We start from the raw sequence: 20,423 nt of genomic DNA on the forward strand, positions 1-20,423 counted from the left end.
TCCATGAAACTACTTATGTTATTTAAAAAATAAAAACTCAGTTTTGTTAATGAAATTGTATAGTCAACTGAAGTTAAGTATGACATGTGAAAGTAACAATTTCATTTAAATTTCCCTCCATGGATTTGGAGGTTAGAGTTTTAACACAGTGACTTATTATCCGTGATCTGCACAGTGTGAGATTATGCAGAAGTCAAGGAGTTGTCTAAAATAGCTGGGTAAAGACAGATGTGAAGATAGAATACAATATGGGACAGTCACTTAGTCTGCTAGCCATCTAGAAATGGATTGTTTTTCTAGTTAATGTATTAGTTTAGGAAAAGAAAGATGCAATTTAAGACAATTTGTTTCATCTCTTAGAGACCAGGAGTATTAGAAACGTTTTGAGGACAAATATTTGTTTGTTTAATGAAAATAGCTTTTTTTTTTCCTGCTTAAAAACATAATATAGATGGTAGTAAATAGGGTAATGTACATTATGGTAAAGTTAACAAACAACCTGGAAATCTCAGTGGCTTTAAAACAACAATTTTTTTTCTCTGTCACGTTACATGTCCATCACGCCTCAGCTGGGTGCTCATGGACACTCCTACTACAGTTCCAAGGTTAATGGAGTAGCCATTCTTCAAAAACCTATGAGCTGTTGTGGCAGAGGGAAAAGGAGAAAAGATGAGAGCATCTCAATGCAGGAAATTAAATACTCGGGCCTGGAACTGACAAAGTCACTTCTACTGACAACTCATTGGCCCAGAACTAGTCACATGACCCCACCAAACCAAAAAGGATTCTGGAAGTACAGCCATACTTGTAAAGGAGATGGCCAGATATATTTGGTGAATGGCTCATACTGAAAATTAAATCAATCTAGGAATCTATAAAGAAGAAAATTTTGATCACTGAAAATTCCAGTACCCAAATAACAGTTGGTGAACTGCCTTCAAGATAGTTATGAGTGTCTTTGAATGTAGAGGTAATAAAAATGTAGTTTTATGATCTGCTTTTAACACTCAATTATGTCTCATGGAACTGCATCATTCTTTTGATGGTTGCATAGTATTCCACTGAGTAAATGTGCATAATTGATTTAATCTGTTAATGAACGTTTAGGTTGTTTACAGTTTCTTCATTATTATAAACAAGGCTGAAATTAACATCTTAGTGCATATCTCTGGATTTTTACTGATGACTATTCAACTGCAACCAGTGGAAATTTACATTAGATGATATCAGTATTTTCAGTTTGGGTAAAGATTGCAACATTGTCCCACAAAAGGATGTACTAATTGTACTAATTTTTACTGTAACCTAAAGTCACTGAAAACATCTATTTCTTTACACTTTTGCCAAACCTATATAGTTTCACTATTTGCCAAAGTAATAGGCTAACAGTAATATCTCATTTTCATATTCATTATTAGAGCAGTTGAAAAACTTTTCATATGTTAGTCCTCTATTTATATTTTTCTCCTCTAAATAATCTGCTTGAGTACTCAGCTCATTTTCTGTTGCAATGCTGGCTTTCTATTGATTTTAGCATGATCTTTATATATTAGAAACCAGGCTGGTATTCATTCAGTACATTCTGGTAGAACATAATAACCAACTTCCGTTTCTATTGTATGGGCATCATGCTGCGTAAGTTGCAAAATGTATTTACTATCTCCCTTGATTTTAGTATAATAATACTTTGTCAATACTTTGTCATATGTTGCAAACATTTTTTCATGTTTATCTGTGTGTATGGCATCTTTTTGGTATATTGAACTTTTACACTTTAATAGTCAGTCTTTATGGCTTTGGCTTTTATATCATGCAAGAAATCCTTCTCCACTGTAAAATTACAAAAATATTCACCCATGCTTTTTCATGGTACTTTTGTGGCTTCCCTTACTGTATTTTTAATATTTTATATGCCTGAGGTTTGTTTTGCTGTAAGGAGTGAGCTAGAGATACCACTTTATTTTTCAAGTGACCAATTAACTTTGGGGAAGTTTCAGTGAATATCGAGGAAACTGAACAGAGGGGGACACTGTAGGTTTATTATTATTATTATTTACATTAAAAGTAACAAAGACAAGTGGAGTCCTTTAATTAACATGCTGTAGAAGGAGCTTCATGTTGAAATGGAGCCTGGGACTTGACATACACTCACCTTTTACTTCAGTGGTAATTTTAAGTCCTTAAAATATTTTTCTCTGTCGACTTCCATGACACATACATTTCTACTTTCTCTCTCACCTCAATGTCATCAATGTATTTCTGCAGCCTCCTTTTCCCTTTTCTGCTGCTTTTCTTCAGTGTTGTATCTTAAACATTTTTTTCATCTTTCTGCATGATTTCATATATGCTTATAGCATTGGATACATATTATCCTGAAGATTGGAGTAAATATGCCCAAAAAGTTGTTGACTATGTAAGTCTGGAGCTGAAGAGAGATCTGGGTTGAAGTTGTTTATTTCAGTTACTGTATACATCTTAAGTTTAACTAAAGGCATCACTGAGTTAATTATTCGAGTACTTAGCCTATTTTGCGGTTGCCATGTTTATTTGGTTTTTCTTTCTCTCTTTCTTTTGATTTCAGAATGTTCTTTTTATATTAGGGACCCAGGGGATATTCAGTCAGCAAATATAAGTACACCATCCAAAAATGACCTTTTTACCTCGTGTTCTCTATATCACTTACCCAAGTCAGATATATGGGTGCCAAATTTTGATTGCCCTCTCTTGAAATATTTTATCAAATCAACCACAAATTTCTATTCATTCTATTTTACCCCTTAACTTATTGTTAAGACTCTTTATTGTACAGACATACCTGATGTTATTGAGCTTCACCTTATTGCAGATAGTGTGTGTTTTGTTTTTTGTTTTGTTTCATTTTTCTTTTTGCAAATTGCATGTTTGTGGCAATCCTGTGTCATCAGATGATGGCTAGCACTTTTTAGCAATAAAATATTTTTTAACTAAGGTGTGTACATTGTTTTCTTAGACATAATGCTGTTGCACACTTAATAGACTACAGTATAATGTTAACATAACTTTGATATGCACTGGGAAACCAAAAAATTTGTGCGACTTGCTTTATTGTGAAATTTGCTTTATTGTGGTAGTCTGGAACCAAACCCTCAATATATCCAAGGTATGCCTGTATACCCATCATAATTTCCAGTTCATCCCACCACAATCACTCCCCAGGGTTATGGTCACAGCCTCCTAGTGATCTTTCGGCTCCTCACTTTGCCTGCCCCGCCCCACCCACCCCACCCCATATATTCTATACATCATATCCAGAGTCGTCTTTTTAATGTGAAATTATTATGTTACCAACCGTCCAATCTTTTTCAGTGAATCCCTATTTTCAGATGATGAGATTCATATATTTTAATGTCAAATAGGTAAGGAAATCATCTATCACTTTCTGAATTCTGCAAGAAAAATTTCCAAAGCCAATTCCACCTGTCGAACTTGAAGCATCTATGAAGCTTACAAAAATAAATGCTGAGTAGATGTCTAAATACAAGAGGCTGTAACTCAAGAAGGTCAGTGAACTAAAGATAATTTGGGAATGTTCTTGGGCCCCCCAAAAATACTTCATGTTTGGATAGAGAAGATGCCAACACAGAGACAGAGCAGGGGTGGCCTGAGGCTACAAAGAGAGAACACGTGGCATCATAAAGACCAATGGAAGACACAATTCAAGAATGGTTCTCATTACCCCTGAGCGTCAAAGAAGAAGACAAAACAGTTTGCACTGAATGTAGCAACATGGGGAACATCGGTGACATCAGCAAGAGCAATTTCAGTGTGTTGATCGGGTGGAAGCCCGATTGAAATGTAATGATGAGGAGTAATTGCTAAAGAATTCAAGAGAGATGCCTGAAAAGCAAGGAAAGGAGGGGTTTTGTGTTTGCTTACTTGTTTAAGGTGGCAGAATTTTGAACATGTTCAAATATTTCAGCTCTTTCATGCTAGTTATTTTCCTAACTGTAAAGACGGAGTTAACAATGGCCACCTCACCAAGTGGTCTAAGATGTGAAAGAGCCTAGAATAGCCTCTGACATGTGGCAGTCTCTCTTCCCTTCTCCTCCGCTTCCCCTGCTTCAGCTCCACTGGGCCTATCATTCTATGTAATAGTAAAACCCACTGCATTTAGTTACAGTAGAAATTCTTTTTTGTCTTTCTTACTAATCTGCAATCTCTTGAGTATCTCTTTTTCTTTAATTTTTAAATTGAAGTAAAGTTGATTTACAAGGATATGTTAGTTTCAGGTATACTACAAAGTGATTCAGGGATACGTGTGTGTGTATATTCTTTTTCAGATTCTTTTCCATTATATGTTATTACAAGATATTGAATATAGTTCCCTGTGCTATACAGTAGGTCCTTGTTGGTTATCTATTTTATATATAGTAGTGTGTATCTGTTAATCCCAAACTTCTAATTTATCCCTCCCACCACCCATTTCCCTTTTGGTAACTGTAACTTTGTTTTCTGTGTCTGTGAGTCTATTTCTGTTTTGTAAATAAGTTCATTTGTATCATTTTTTTAGATTCCACAAATAAGTGATATCATGATATTTTTCTTTATCTGACTGACTTCACTTAGTATGATAATCTCTAGGTCCATCCATGTTGCTGCAAATGGCATTATTTCATTCTTTTTTATGGCTGAGTAATATTCCTCTTTAGTGTCTGTCTTCCTAAGTGCTGGGCACATTCTAGTATATATAAGCATAATCTTAACTGATTAAATTGAATTGCCTTTTCAGCTTTAAAATTAGGAGACTAAATCTGTTGCCTTCTGTACAAAATATGTTTGACTCTCCTGTACTCTTTACAGGTTGGCAATGATTAACAAGGCAGCAGGTTCTATTTATAACAGGAAAGCAACATGAAAACAACAGGAGTAGTGGTGGGGTTAACTTTGCAAAACAGCAGCATTACATTTTTGCACAAAGAACTTTTGTTTGGAGCAAGTAATGACAGGCTTACTCACAGTTTTATTCCTAATCAACATTTTGGAGAGAACACGAGAGGTGATGTGAATTACTGTCTAAAATGTAAAAGCACTGCCTGAACCACTGATCTAGAGAAATCATCCATACAAGACTTCAGAGTTTGAATTTGGCTATTTTGCACTTGAGTTATTATACTAAGCACGACTTTTTTTTTTTTTTTTTTTGTACAGCATGTATTTTTTCCTCTTTCATGGTGGCTTTGTGTCTGTCAGCTAAAAGGAGACTTGTATGGAGTATACGGTCATCAAAGGGATGAAAGATGGATGAGCATAGAGCCTTTTTTTTTTAAGCACCATTAACTCAGTGGCATATACCTGGGCTGTAGATGCACTTTGCTGATTTCATTTTGAAAATGCTGTAAGCTGGGCTCTGATAATTGCCTTCTGTAATTGGAACAAATTTATGATTATGCTAATTCATTCTCAGCCACCCAATATATGGAAACTGAGCTCATCCATATCTGTCCCTGCATTTCCTTTGTAGATCATTACATGATTAGCCTTTCAATGTAGCTGATAGAAACATTTTTATTCTGAACAGATCTGGTTTCTCCAATGGTTTGTGTGTATGCACGTGTCAGTGATATGTGTTTGCATTTCTTTATCTAATCATATGTAACTCAGATACCAGCTTTTAAAACCAGTTATGATATGAACATTTTGAGTCTTTAATCCTTACTAAGATGGCTATTTTCTCAACACTTGAGTATATATTACCTGGTTGTAAGGAACAGAAAAAGGGAACTGTTAATTAATATCCCCTCACCACCACTTTAAAACCTGATTTACATACCAGAAATTATGGGAGGAAATGTGAATGCAGAAACTGTTTTGAGTCTCTCTGAAAGCCAACTCTTTGTAATGTTGTTAAAGAGTTCTTCCCATCCTAAAATAATCCCTTTAAATGAAGAGGCACATGATACTATGTTTTAGGTCACTCCTTGGGATATCCAATCCAATTCAAAGCTTGAGAAGTTTTGGAAGCATCTCCTAGGGGTTGCTTTATCAAAGATTCAAAAACCAGCATTCCTTTTCCCTTTTCCCATAGCAGATGGGAATGAGCAAAGGTAGAATTAGCAAACAGCAAGATCCATTGCACTAGGGAAAGCACAGCTGAAAAATTAATGGTGGTAGACACCCTCCCTTACGGATCATCTTTTGATTGCACATCTCTCTCCATTTTTATATTTATACTTCATCTGTTCAGCGTTGTCTTTTCCCTCTCATCATCATTCTTGTAAATGCTTTACATTAATGTAAACGTGTCTCATTTTTCACTCATGACAATGTTACAGTTTCAGTAAACAGTTGATCAGGGTGTTTACTTTCCAAGACCATTTACCGGTCAAAATGAATTAAAAAAAAAACAAAAACATGAGGCTGCACCTGACTTTCATAACTGAAACGGACAACACTGATCTGACAAGAGGCATACAATGTCAGAACATAAAGTTCCATAATCGGAATTCAGGCTTCTACAAAGGAACTCCGGTCTGTCATTTCATTCAGCATCAGTGAGTGTGATTCTGTCTGTGATCATTAGGTTTCTCTCGTTTGCCTGGTTCTGCAGCTGTGGCTTCACATTTAAGCTGAATTTCTGCTTCCTTTTGTGATGCATAATCAGATAAGTGGAGCTTAAATGGCAGCAACTGCAGTATAGGTGGCTTTAAAGTCAATCTATCCAGTCTGGAAAGAAAAGGAAGACAAAAGGGGAAACATGAGAGTACTGTTATAAATAACTTGAAGGAAATGTTATCAAGGAGAGCAGAGAGGACAGATGACATCTAATCTGAAAGTAGCAAAACAAGTGATGGCCTCAACCAGCATGAGAAGATAATTTGCTCCGTTCTGAGTAGAGGCATGTCACTCTATTGCAATAGTTAAGTCCCAGTTAAGACTTACTTTAGAATGCCGAGCCAAATCATGGGAAATATTAAGGAGCGGCCCTTCATGTGGCCAATAAGAGACAAGAAAATGGCTGATGTTTTGTGGGAGGAAAATGATTTGAACGCTACCAGTTCTAGTTCTACCATTTTCCAAGTATGTTGCCTTAGGTGAATCATGTAATCTGTAAAATGGGAAGGATAAGATTTTCTTTGCCTGCCTTGGGATTGTTGTGAGGATCAAATGAGATAAAGTATTGCATAGCAATGTGTTCATTTGAGAGTGTAAAGACAGTGATCAATATCTCTGTGGGGTCCTTTGCCTTTTCTTCGTGGTCACAAGATGCCTGCCCTAGCTTCACAATCACATCCATGCCCAACCAGGTAAAAGGCCAGAAATACCTATCCCTTTTCTCAGGAAGGCAAATGACTTCCTGTAAGACACCCAATAGACTTCGATACAATTGGCCTTCTTGAGTATTTTAAGACTACAGGCTGTCATCACAAAGATTTCATGCACTACTTGTTCCATTCATTTCTGCCCATTGCTCAAAAGCAAAATCAAACACCAGATAACTTGGTGAGGGCTACCATAACTTCTAATGAGCGCTACAGGGACAAATATTAAGTTTGAGTAATTTTTTGATGTTAAAATAGTTCTGGTCACATTCTGAACATCCTGACATGCTAATATAATATAACCAAAATGTGTGCATTCAAATGAGAGCTGGCCTTTAAATCAACCCTCTGGGAGACAATATACTTATTCAACAATGTTGCTTTTGTCAAGATATTTTTTGCACCCCGTCCTTAGGAATGATTGTAAAATCCCCAAATACGTTTTCAAAATTATGTTTAATGTAATTTTGCAAATGGCTCAGGGTCGTTCCACCCAAATCTGGGGAATGATATGGATGACTGAACACAGTGGTTAAAAGCAAGACTTGGAGGGACTTCCCTGGCAGTCCAGTGGCTAAGACTCTGCGCTTCCAATGCAGGGGGTGCGGGTTCCATCGCTGGTCAGGGAACTAAGATCCCACATGCCGTGCAGTTTGGCCAAAAAAAAAAAAAAAAAAAAGAAGCAAGACTTGGAGTTGAAACTTGGTTTCAAATTCTGGCTCTACCGTTAACTATATATATGACTTTGGGTAAAGTACTTAACATCTTTGTTTTTTTATTTGCAAAATGGGGTAATGAAAATGGTGTCGACCTCATAGAGACTTTTAAAGAGTGAAATTAATTAACAGATGTACAGTGTTTAAAAGAGTACTTGGCACATAGTGAGTACACAAGAAATGCTAGGTCTCATTTTTTAGGCTGGGAAATACTCATTTGATCAAAATTCATGATGTGACTTTAAGTAAATAAGAAACATTGGTTAGACTAATGTCCTAGGGTGTGGAAGTCAGGGGCTTCCCCAGGGTCCTATGGAACCCCATCTTTACTTCTGCCTGGTCCCCTCCTCCCCACCCCTGTGTCCTTGTGTATGATCTCTGGTTAGCCCCCAACAGCTAGAATGCATGCCACAGCCTTCTCTTGTTTTCCCACAGAAATCCAATCACACTTGTTATTTGGTAAGGTGGTAACTTTACAGAAAAGTTTGAGAGGTTATGTAGGGAATGACCACATTGTGAATGGTTGTGACTTTCCAGTGTTTCCCTGGCTCGACCTCTCTCGTACACCCTAGTGTAGCCCTGTCTCTCCACCCTGTTCTATCAGACAAGGTTGCCTTCCCAAGCCATTCTTAGTTGTAGTGAGGAGAAAAAGCATTTATTACTCTTAAATAGCTCATATCTTGAGCAAATACATGAAATTCAACATGAGACCCTTTTTAGCCATTATGAAATATTAGTGGTTCCCAGATTATAGTTAAGAACAACTACGCTAAAGATGTCTCTCTTCTAGATCATATCTATGCTTAATCCTGGAATTTAAAGCAAAGAATAATATCCCCTCCCTTGGTCCAACCCATAAAATGCAGTTTGAAGTTGTATTGTATGTGTGTATGTATATCATACCAGTCTCTAAACTTGCAGGTATATCAATTTGGGCTAAAAAATTTATTTAACAGGTGCCATTGAATATCCTCAGAAGAAGGTTCTGTGCAAGATATAGGAACGTTTTAAAATACTGTTTTTGTTCTTAAGGAGCTTGCCACTGAGTTGTGCAAGAAGAAAGTGACCCCAAGCAATGAGTAGATGAATTGAGAAGCTTCTATAGTCAGAAATCTGAGGTTACATCTGTAATATATATGAGCAACTCAATTTTATATTTCATCTAGCAAATCCCAAGAGGACTGGAATTGGGGGTGGGAGGGATAAGAACACTTGGTAGATGATGCCAACAAATGGCCCCCGTTGGCATTTTCTGTGGGATACGAGGTGGGAGAGAGTTCCAGCTTGATACTATCTAGAATTCAAAAGACAACAGGCTTGGGATCCTGCATGGGAAGAGAGCTGGCCTATTAAAGTGGCTTTCTCTTTCTTGTCTAGCTTTTACATTTCTAAATGATTAATAACAGCACTCACCTTCTCATGCTCTTATGGAATATTAAGAACAAGAACAGGAGCATTAGAACCTGACATGCTGTCTGATGGAAATAAACCTTTAGGTGTAGAGTTTATGTGTATACCTGCACAGGACGTCTTTGACAAAAGGTCAGAAGAAGCGAAATGTCAGGACTCATGCAGAGATTTTCAAATGTAACCCATATCTCAGATAAGATAGTCTCCCATGAAGCATCACTCTTCCAAAGGAGGCTGCCTCCCATGCAATTAGACCATGCTGCCTATTGTTGAGGAAATCTATAGGGTCGTCAATTACATACCTTCTGTCCCCAGCTAACCAGAATGACTGACCAGGAACCTGCTGTTGGGCATGAAATCTAATTGTCTTTGATGGTCTGCTTTTCCAGATTTGTTTATAAACTGGAAAAATCTACAAATTGCAGACCATCTGCACATAACACTATGCTAATGAACTCATGCATCCTGAAAATCCATTAGCTCATTACCTCTAAGTAGCTGGTTTCTTCCCACACTCGTAACTGGGATTACCATCTAAGCTAAATAAGTAGAAACCAGATAAAGAATTCTTTTCCTCTCAGGGCGTGAATGCCTCCCATGACATTCCAGAAAGTTAAGCCTCTCTGTCAAAGAGATGACCTGTTAGTATGAGGTCATTTGGATCAGTGATTAAAAAAAAATGTCCGTTAGCCTCAGGTGATCACTGTATCGATCCCATAATGCTAATTTGAAAATATGAATTGCTTTTGTTAAGAGCTTAATGGGGGCTTTCCAGTGTTGACAACCTCTTATAAAATCATTTCTGAACTCAGTATTCATGCCCTTATGATACTTGTAGGATACTGTATATAAGTTCAGAAATTCTTAGGTGCTTGACATGAGAAAACATTGAGAATGGGCCCTGATACATATGAACCGGAACATTCTAGGATGATGGGGGAAGCGAACTTACCGAAAGGAATTAACTTCAATGTAGGGCATTGAGCTCGTCTTTGTGATAACGCTCACAAAGGGCCAGAGAGCTGGTGTGTTGTAGTATCTGGAGAAGAGGGAGTTCATGGATATGTTTTGTTTGACCCTCACAATCTATTTTGTAATATATGAGCCATCATGTTAGAATCAAGAAATAGTACATGAAAATACACAGCTGTGGCTTCTCAAGAAAGATGGAAGGATCTGGTTACGCTGGTCACAGTAGTGTGAACCCAACTGGTGGCTGCATATTTATTTGCACAAACCATGGAATCTACATTTTTGTTATTATCAGCACCAGGTCCCCGTACATCCTGATACTGAAGCTACATACTCCGTAAATGTGAAGACCACTGTGGTACATTAAAAGCAACAGAAATTTAAAAGCAAAAATGAGTTCAGGGTCATTTTTCATTACACTATCGTTAATTTTTAAAAATACTCGTGTCTCTATCTAAAGTGGAGAAACAAAAGGAGAAAGAAAATAACATTTTTTAAGAAAAATGAGCGTGATCTCATTCCTTTGTAGGCATGACGAATAGCCCCTTGTCTTTAGTATGCAAGCAACGCACGTGGATGTTTGCCCCCAGTTCCACTTCAGTAGTTTATGTTACCTCCCTGGCCCCCAGGAACATTCGAGTTTGCAACTGCTGCTGTAGGAAAGCTTTTTTTCTATTATTTATTAAACTATTCTACATTAGGAGCACTTAGCTCATCAAAAATGTTTTAACATTTCTCTAAGTGACAAAAGCATAAATCAAAGAGCAATTTGTCACTTTTATAAGCCCAGAAAATACCAAACTGATTTTCTCATAAAGATCCTGCCATCAGTTAAATGGATAAACTGTTAGTTTACAAATAAAAAACAGCCTCGCAGTTAGGTGTCTCCTAATGTGCCGATTGTTTATAGACATAATTGGGTTGATGGACCTGAGTCATGACAGCGTAAACAACACCAAGTAGACCAGAATGTGTATGTACCTGGGATACCTCATTCATCCTCTATTGATGGTTTTCAAGCTATGATCTGGGGAGACCAAGTAGCAGGCCATTGTACGTGTTCATAGTACACATGTAGGTGGGTGGCGGTAGATTGTATGGCAGGGTCAACTTATATGATGGTACAGGTGCGCTGAACATCTCCATTGGGCATGATTGACATAGACAGGGAAGGATGTGAATTACCTCTCCTGGAATTTTACAAACAGTGGCCCTGGGTGTGGGCCATTGCAGCTTAGGGCGCCTCATTTCTGTAACTCAAATACCCTCACTTCTGCACCTGTTATAAGAGCTTTCCATATTTATCTGTTTTTCACTTGGGGCTTTCTGAAAAGCTTTATTTTTATTTATTTAATTTATTCATTGAAGTATAGTTGATGTATAATGTTGTGTTAGTTTCAGGTATACAGCAAAGTGATTCAGATATATATATATATATTCTTTTTTAGATTCTTTTCCCTTATAGGTTATTACAAAATATTGAGTAGAGTTCTCTGTGCTATACAGTAGGTCCTTGTTAGTTATCTATTTTATATATAGTAGTGTGTATCTGTTAATCCCAAACTCCTAATTTATTGCTCTCCCACCCTTTCCCCTTTGGTAAACATAAGTCTGTTTTCTATGTCTGTAGGTCTATTTCTGCTTTGTATATAAGTTCATTTGTATCATTTTTTTACATTCCATATATAAGCGATATCATATACATATGATCATATATATCATATGATCACATAAGCTTTAAATTGAGGAAACAGTCTATGGTTAAATATAAATTTGAATACCACTGTGCTACATAAGTAAAGGAGTTTTTTTAAGCTAAAGTGATTTTTTTCAGATTACTAAATACTTTTTCCTTGAATGTTCCACAATTAACCACCAAGAAGAAAAACAAGTTACCCCAAGTCTTCTCTTAAAAACCTCTGCAAACATATTGCATTTTCTTCCAACCATTTTTTAAGTGTATGTATGTTTGTGATTTCCTTTTTTTGTTGCTTTTACAAATTTATGATAACAATGAACATAGTTTTGCATTTTGACTCTTCCATGTATTATGAGCATTTTCAGTGTTCTCACTAGTTGAAATCATGACTTTTAGTGCTATATAATATTGTATTTTATTACTGAATCATTTATTTAAACAAAGGTCTGTTATTTGGCCTGTAGCTTTGGCATACTTTTTTTTGTTTGTTTTCTTTCTTTTTTGCTACAAAAAATAGTTTATTTTGTTTAAATCCTTGTTTGTAGCCCTAATAATTTCCTTTGGTAAATTCCTGGGATCACAATGACAAGAACCAGAAGGCTTTTACTATCTTTAAGCCTATTAGATGGAGATAATATTAGGAAGAAAATTAAAGCAGGACACCGAGAGTGAAGGGGCCTTGCTATACTAGGAAGGATTGTTAGGCAAGACCTCTCTAAGGAGGAAATATTTGATTAGAGACCTGAATGAAAAGTAGGGTTGAGCCGTAGGGATACTTGCAGGAAAGGCCTTCCGGGTGGAGGCATCAGCAGGTGTTAAGGTCCTGAGGTTGGAACTGGCTTTGAGTTTTCTCGAACAGGAAGGAGTCCAGTAGGGCTGGAGTAGACTGTGCAGAGGTTACTTAGGGAATCTAAGGTGGGGAATTAACTCTCGGCCAGACCAAGATGGGCTTTGTGAGCCATGGTAAAGATTTGCAATTTTGTTCTTAGTGGGGTTCAAGGCTGTTGAAGGATTTGGACCCAGAAAGTGATATTACCGGATCCCTTTGTGGAGAATCAACTGTAGAGGCAGGAACGGAAGCACCAGACAGACCAGGTAGTTAAGAGGCTATTAGTGTCGTCCCAGAAAGGAGATAATCGGAGAGCGGCAATAACAGAAATGCCCCATGCTCTGTAAGTTCAGCAAAAAAAACCCCAAAAAACAAGTATATGTATGTGTGTGTCTGTGTAGGCTTGTGTAATTTTAATCTTTGCTCTTTGGGTAGGAAAAATGTCATTATATTGTTGTTCAATTTTTTTATTACTGGTATAGAATATTCATTCAATTGTTTAATTAGCATGCGTTTTTTCTGTCTTATCTTGGATGGCATTTTATCATCAACTGATATGAGAGCTTGAGTGATTCAGATCAGTAGCCCTCAGATCATCATATTATTATTGTTTTATATATCAAATTTCTGGCAAATATCTTCCTAGTTTGTTGCCCACTTAATTTTGTGTATGATGTATTTTTATATAAGTTTTCAATTTGAAACCAGACCTCTACTTGATGATTGTGGCTTTAATTTTCTCTGAGCCAAGATTTGTTTAGGAAAGCTTTCTTTGATTTCCAGGTGCTGGGACTCCGTTTCTGTTTCCAGGGTCACTGCCCCCAGGGCTCTTTCTGGTTATTTCCTCACGAGGAATTATTTACTTATGGACCATGGCCAGACTTTCCCGACTTCCTGACCAGCTGTTTTGGGGGAAAGTATGGAAAAAGAAGATGACTTGAGGTGGAGACAGGAGAGAACGGCTTTGTAGGTGCTAGAAGTAACAAGGATAGGAAATTAACAATCAGAAAGTCAGGCAATTTTTCACTCAGAATTTCTGGACCAGGAGGAGAGTGGAGTGGAACCAAAGCTCCTGAGACCTACTTTAAGCTGACCAATTTGTTCATTCCAGTGACACAATAGTGATGGTGGTTTAAAAAATCCAATCCTGTTGGCTTTACAGTGTTTCATCCCAAATATTGGTGACAGCTCTTATTTTCTGGTGGTGATGTGGATTTAACTTCTTTGTTCCCATCTTGTCCATTAAAAGTTAGATCCATGAAAGAAGAGACTATGCTGGTTTTGTTTATCTCACTTTACTCAACTCTCAGGACGACCTCCAATGTTCAGTAAAGGTTGGAATATTTGTCAGATGAATGAGTGAATGGCTGGAAAATATGCAGTGTTAGTGGGGAGTGAAGGATAATTTGTCATGGGCTGGTGGTCAGTTGTGTTTTAAAATTGGCTCCACTGTCCTGCTTTGTTAAACAGAGCAGTGCTTTTGGGCTCTGGGTCATCATTAGTTCTTATACCACCAGGCTGGCACGTGGTGATGCCTTGAGGAACTCCTGGGGTTGGTAGTCAGGCTTGCTTCCTTACTTTGCAGTCCTGTACCATGTTGCTTTTTCAGCTCTTCTTCATGTTTTAAAGCAATTCTCAGATCTCTTTTGGCTATTTTGGCATCATTTTCTCTTCTAAAAATCGACCTCATCTAGGTTAGATTTTGGATGGCTGATGACTTTTGGTATTCTATACTCTCATTAATGGGATGGTACTTGGGATAAATATTGAAGGATCGTTATAGGTTTTCTTCTGATAAATAAATCTCCTTTTAAAAAAAATTTTTTTTTAAATTTATTTTTGGCTGTGTTGGGCCTTCATTGATGCACGCAGGCTTTCTCTAGCTGTGGCAAGCGGGGGCTACTCTTCGTTGCGGTGTGTGGGCTTCTCATTGCAGTGGCTTCTCTTGTTGTAGAGCATGGGCTCTAGGCGCGTGGGCTTCAGTAGTTGTGGCACGCAGGCTCAGTAGTTGTGGCTCGCAGGCTCTAGAGCGCAGGCTCAGGAGTTGTGGTGCACGGGCTTAGTTGCTCCACAGCACGTGGGATCTTCCCGGACCAGGGCTCGAACCTGTGTCTCCTGCATTCGCAGGCAGATTCTTAACCACTACACCACCAGGGAAGTCCCCAATAAATCCCTTTTTATAGAAGCCAAAAATATTTATTAGACCAAATTGCTGTCTAACAGACGTCACTTGATTATTGGCAATAAATTAGAATTCTTTAGGTATAAACATGAAATGAGCCAACTAAAGCCAACTTTCAATTATCTATGCTAGTGGTGGGCAGGGAGGGTATGGTGAAAAGAACCCAGATGCATGTGCTTCCATGTGGTGTCTTTTTGTTGTAGTCATCGCCGTTGCTTTTTTGTGTTGAATTACCGTTTTGATGTGTCTGTTAAATTCCTGTGTGTAACACATACTGATAACTAGAGCTAAATGGTTATTGTCAAACAAGAGCTGCGTCTGGTGCTACCAAGATGGCATGAGAGAGTGGAGACGTTGTTTAGATGTGGAAGCAAAGGACAAAATGGGGAAGGAAAGCAGTTAGGTCTGGGAAGACTGGTCTGCTTGATGAAATAAGAGATGTAGGGATGGTGCACCCCAGCTGTGGGGAGGATCAGGATCCAGGAAGCAGAAGGTCTCATCTGGGTCTTCCTCAGGTGTCCAAGGAAAGAGAGCTTTGGACCAAGGATAGGATTAGGGTGGAGATGGAAAGAGGCAAATAGGTTCTCTAGGAGCACGCTTCAAAACAAACCAAAGATGGGACTAGCCTACGCTCAGAGGATGTGAAAAGTGAGCTCCTTTGGAAGGGAGACTGAGGCTTAGATGTCTAGGGTGCCTGATCTGACCTAAATGTCTGCTGAACCACTGAAGTAGTAACATAAATGATCACCAAAGAAACATATCCCCAAAACCAGGGAATATTGAGATCTGAGTTTCATTGATGTGCCTATGATTACCCAAATCTGTGTTACATTGGCCTGTAGACATCATCGCACCTTTATTAAAATGTGTTTAAATGGAAACATATTGACTTCAAACCCTGTCTGACAACATAATATCCTCTCTGCACAAATTACAAATTCTACATATACGTGTTGATTTTTCTGAGTTCCGTTTTGGGCCAGTTATTAAAATATCATCATCATCATCGTCAGAGTTGTAACATGATGAAATATAATGAAATGACCTAATTACAGTCTTTCCTCTCTCCCACTGCATTTTTAGAAAATAGGTCAAAGTCAATAGGATATTTACGTCCTTTTCCGGCCTCCAGTATATGAGCTTGAGTGTTCATGTCCTGAGTATACCAAAAAGGATGGGATATGGACAAAGATTTTTAAAAATCGTTGTTACTCTGTATGTTAGGTACAGCGCTCTCCCATATGCCCTAACGTCTCATCTTCCAACTCCAGGAAAGTTCTTTTTTTTTTTTTAATGACTTATAAACATTGCTGTCTTCTGATAGGTGGAATGGCTGAAAAACGAGGAGCCCATTGACTCTGAACAAGATGAGAACATTGACACCAGGGCAGACCACAACCTCATCATCCGGCAGGCGCGGCTCTCGGACTCCGGAAATTATACATGCATGGCGGCCAACATCGTAGCCAAGAGGAGGAGCCTGTCAGCCACAGTGGTGGTTTATGGTAAGACCAGCCTGAAGGCCAGGAATGGAGAGAGAGGATGGAAAGCAGAGAGGTAGAGGGAGGTGCATTTCATTAAAGCTTTCAGTGTTTAGAACGGAAAGGACTTTGGGGGTTATCCATTATGGCGTTCTCTCCTGCCTCGCCCCTTTGACAGGTGAAGGCAGATGCCTGTTTCCCTTTCATCCAGAATTGGACTTCTGGAGATAGTCAGTGACATTTTCGATCTCTTTTCAAAATAATCTAAAAAGTTGTTTGTTTTCTTCCATTGTGTTTATATTTGAAACGAAATGAGGTGGGCAACTTCTTCCCACTCTTCCCAAACCCAACATCCACACCCCGTCTTCCCCAGACCTGCTGTCGGCACCTCCTCTCCTGGCATATGAAATCCACCAAAAACAAACGTGACTATTTGCTGAATATCTCAGGTATTGTATAAATGAAATTCCCAGCTACTGAAGTAAAGGCACTCCCTTCCACAATAGAAGAGCCCTGGGATTTATTTTTGAAGCACTTAAAGTTAATAGAAATTCAAATGCTGAGATTTTCTTCTTATACTCTGGATTTTCAAGTGCTTTAGAGATAGGTTGATGAGTTCTTCCAATGGTTCATCATTTCCTTGCGATGCAGATTCTCTGCATCCCTCCTATCAGAAGAGTAGACTGAGGGGTGGAGACTAGATCAGCCCCACTGTTGCCTCACGATGGGGCAGCCGGTGAGGGTCCCCGCCAGTCTCTTGGTACTCAACTCACAACACCTGGTAAGTGGCTTCCACATAGTAGGCAATCAGTACATGCCTCTTTCCTTTTTTTTCTCCCCTCCCCGTTTTTCTCTCTCAGTGAATGGAGGCTGGTCTTCCTGGACAGCGTGGTCAGCCTGCAATGTTCGCTGTGGTAGAGGATGGCAGAAACGGTCCCGGACCTGCACCAACCCAGCTCCTCTCAATGGTGGAGCCTTTTGTGAGGGAATGTCAGTGCAGAAAATAACCTGCACTTCTCTTTGTCCTGGTGAGATATATGTAGATTCCCTTTTCCCTTCGGATCCACCAACATTATTGAGCTGGTGTGAAGCTTTCCGTAGAACCTTCCTTTCCAAAGTTACCATCTTCCAAGTTCTTCGAGTGGAGCCTTTGTCCAAAGTGCTAATGTGGAACTCATTGTAATAGCAAGAACATGGGTGAAATACCTCTGTTTGGGGGCATAATTTTTTTCTTAATACTCAGATGACCCTAGACTCTCACCATCAATAAGCCAAAATACGTTTTGACGTATTTTTATACTACCAGTGTTTGATTGGGCTAAGCCATCCCCTTCTCTCCTTGGGTTCTCCCATTTTGTAGCATTCATCTGTATAATAGGGATTAAGTGAGTTGTCTATGAGCACAAAACAGGCACCAAATCCTTGACCTTTTACCATCAGTCACCAATCAACTAACCTCATCAGTTTTACCTTTGTATTTATTGGCAATATAATTGGCAGAGATTGTATCACAGCAGTTTCCATTTCGAATTTGGGCTCTGCTTGCCTTCCTTTCTGAATAGAGAGAGGCTTCATTTACCAAATATGGCTTTTATGAGTTCTTTTACTCATCTTACTGGCTCTCACCCAATTTATACAATGAGGAGTAGCTGAGATGGAAGATGACTTTCTGAATGGAAAGCATATCCTCCCACTGAGAAATGAATTGATCCTGGGTCTCACATGCATGATCAAACATTAGCTCCAAGGACACTGGACCAGAGACTCGTGTCTTTAAAATTGCGAGTCTAGTTCCACTCCATGCTAAGGCCAGGCTCTCACCAGCAGCATATGCTTGGAGCTTTGTTTTGAATTTGTATCCAATATACGTTTATTGAGTGCTTACTATGTGCCAGGTACTGTGCAAGATACATGTGTACATGTAATGTCGTTTAGTTCTGTGTTGTGGTTTTTATGACCCCCAGTTGACAGAAGTAGTGAAGTCAGGCTAAGTGTTTGCTTAGGGTTGCTCCACCAAGAAGTTGACAGAACCAAGATAAGGACTCAGACATTTTGCTTCAAGTTCAGTATTTGCATTTTACCCTACTCTTGACTAGCTGCTCTAGATTAAAAATGGCAATGTCTTCAGTAACCCACATAAGCGTGGTTGGCCTGTTCCTGGGAGATAGTGGGACACTTGTCTCTACCAGCTGCCATAATCTCTAGGGTGGTTTTTTTAGGGGAATTAGATTCAGTTTGTTCGTTTCTACATACAGCAGCAATGCACGACCCAAGAAATTCTATTTGTGTAAGTCTTGGCATCTTGGGGTTTGGCTGACCTGTTTTAGTTTAATACTGTCAGTATATATGGGTTTAACTTTTTATTATTGAGGGGCTTTTAGGACTTGAAGAGCATTTATTGTACTCTCTGTTCTAAACTATCAACCCACAAGGAAGCGGTGATTACCAGTGGTTCCTGCACATAGTGTATCTCTCCGTCTAAGATGCATTTGGGCATGAAAGATGGGGAAAGAATGGATAATAACATCATTAGCTAACCCAAGGGCACGGGTAATTCAAATATTTGCCCGAATTCAGTAAATTGGTCTCATCCTGAAATAGCAAGGGAATTACGCCACTGCTTTTGTTAGCCTGTCTCTTTAGGAAAGAAGCCACGGAGAGAAGATAAACACATATATTATTTTGTTTTTGTGGTGGTGGTGACGGTTTAAAATCCAGCTCTAAGAACAACAGCGGCCCTGGGGTGAGTCTCCCGACGGCTGCCAGATTCATTCTAACGATGGTTCCCTCTGTTTCCCTTTGAAGTGGACGGGAGCTGGGAGGTGTGGGGTGAGTGGTCAGTCTGCAGCCCAGAGTGCGAGCATCTGCGGATCCGAGAGTGCACAGCCCCGGCCCCAAGAAACGGGGGCAAATTCTGCGAAGGCCTAAGCCAGGAATCCGAGAACTGCACAGATGGTCTCTGCATCCTAGGTAACACTTTCTGTTGCACATCTTCTGTGTCTGTCCAGCATAGGAAAAGAAATGCCATGACCGTTAATTTGGTGAAATAAGTTCACAGGAAACAAAATCTCCCAGAGCAAAGAGAAAATGGGTGAAAAGTGTCGAAAAGTAGACAAAGAGATGTTTAGTAGAGATGGGGTCGTTTTAAACATCGTTATCACTGTCAGTTCCACAAATGTGTATATTTATGATGGACGTAACCGGATATGATTTGAAGAGACATGATGAAAGAAAATGAGTTAGACTTTTGAGCTTAGCAAGTCTTTTCTTTTAGGGGCCAGCATTTTTAGGTTTGGTGAAATTCTGATATGGATCACCATATGCTTGTATTTCTTCCAGGAATTTTACAGCACTATAAAGTGTTTCATGATCCTCAGAGACCATGGTTCTGGGACAAAGGGACGTGTTGTGACTGTCACCTTACAAATGGGGGGAAAATATGGCACTGAGGAGGTGGGTGGGTTTTGTATCAACTTGGTCTGGCAGGGCAGGAAATAGAATGCTCATTTCAGAACTCCCAAGCCTTTGCTTTATTCCTGAGGTTACATTACAACCATCTTCAAGTGACTGTCTGCCTGGGTATGAAAGTATGGGAGGGTCAAATAGAGCCACATAGAGATTGGTTTTAATTTGGTGCTGTTCTTTACTAGCTTTGTGATCTTGGGCAAGTCATTTAGCTGCTTAACTTCTCTGACTGTAAGTACCAAAAAAGTACCTATTCTTGGTTATTGTCAAGGCTCAGTGATAAAAGAATGTATTTGAATATTTCATGGAACAGAATAGGTGCTCAGTAAATATCAATTCCTTCTCTCCTTGCCCACTCAGATGTGCTAAGG

At 38.9% G+C, this 20,423-nt stretch overlaps 1 protein-coding gene across 2 annotated transcripts in view; it reads left to right on the forward strand.

Moving 5' to 3' along the window:
• Nucleotides 1-20,423, forward strand: part of UNC5D (unc-5 netrin receptor D) — a 600,815-nt gene that overhangs the window by 469,884 nt on the left and 110,508 nt on the right. The window contains exons 5-7 of one of the 2 annotated variants that reach the window (XM_061177270.1): nucleotides 16,431-16,611; nucleotides 17,448-17,615; nucleotides 19,393-19,557. In XM_061177270.1, coding sequence (XP_061033253.1) covers nucleotides 16,431-16,611; nucleotides 17,448-17,615; nucleotides 19,393-19,557 — 514 coding nt within the window. The remainder of the gene's footprint in view (nucleotides 1-16,430; nucleotides 16,612-17,447; nucleotides 17,616-19,392; nucleotides 19,558-20,423) is intronic. The other variant, XM_061177271.1, reaches the window with a different exon arrangement.

Source organism: Eubalaena glacialis, chromosome 20, assembly GCF_028564815.1.
Source record: "Eubalaena glacialis isolate mEubGla1 chromosome 20, mEubGla1.1.hap2.+ XY, whole genome shotgun sequence".
Taxonomy (NCBI): Eukaryota; Metazoa; Chordata; class Mammalia; order Artiodactyla; family Balaenidae; genus Eubalaena; species Eubalaena glacialis.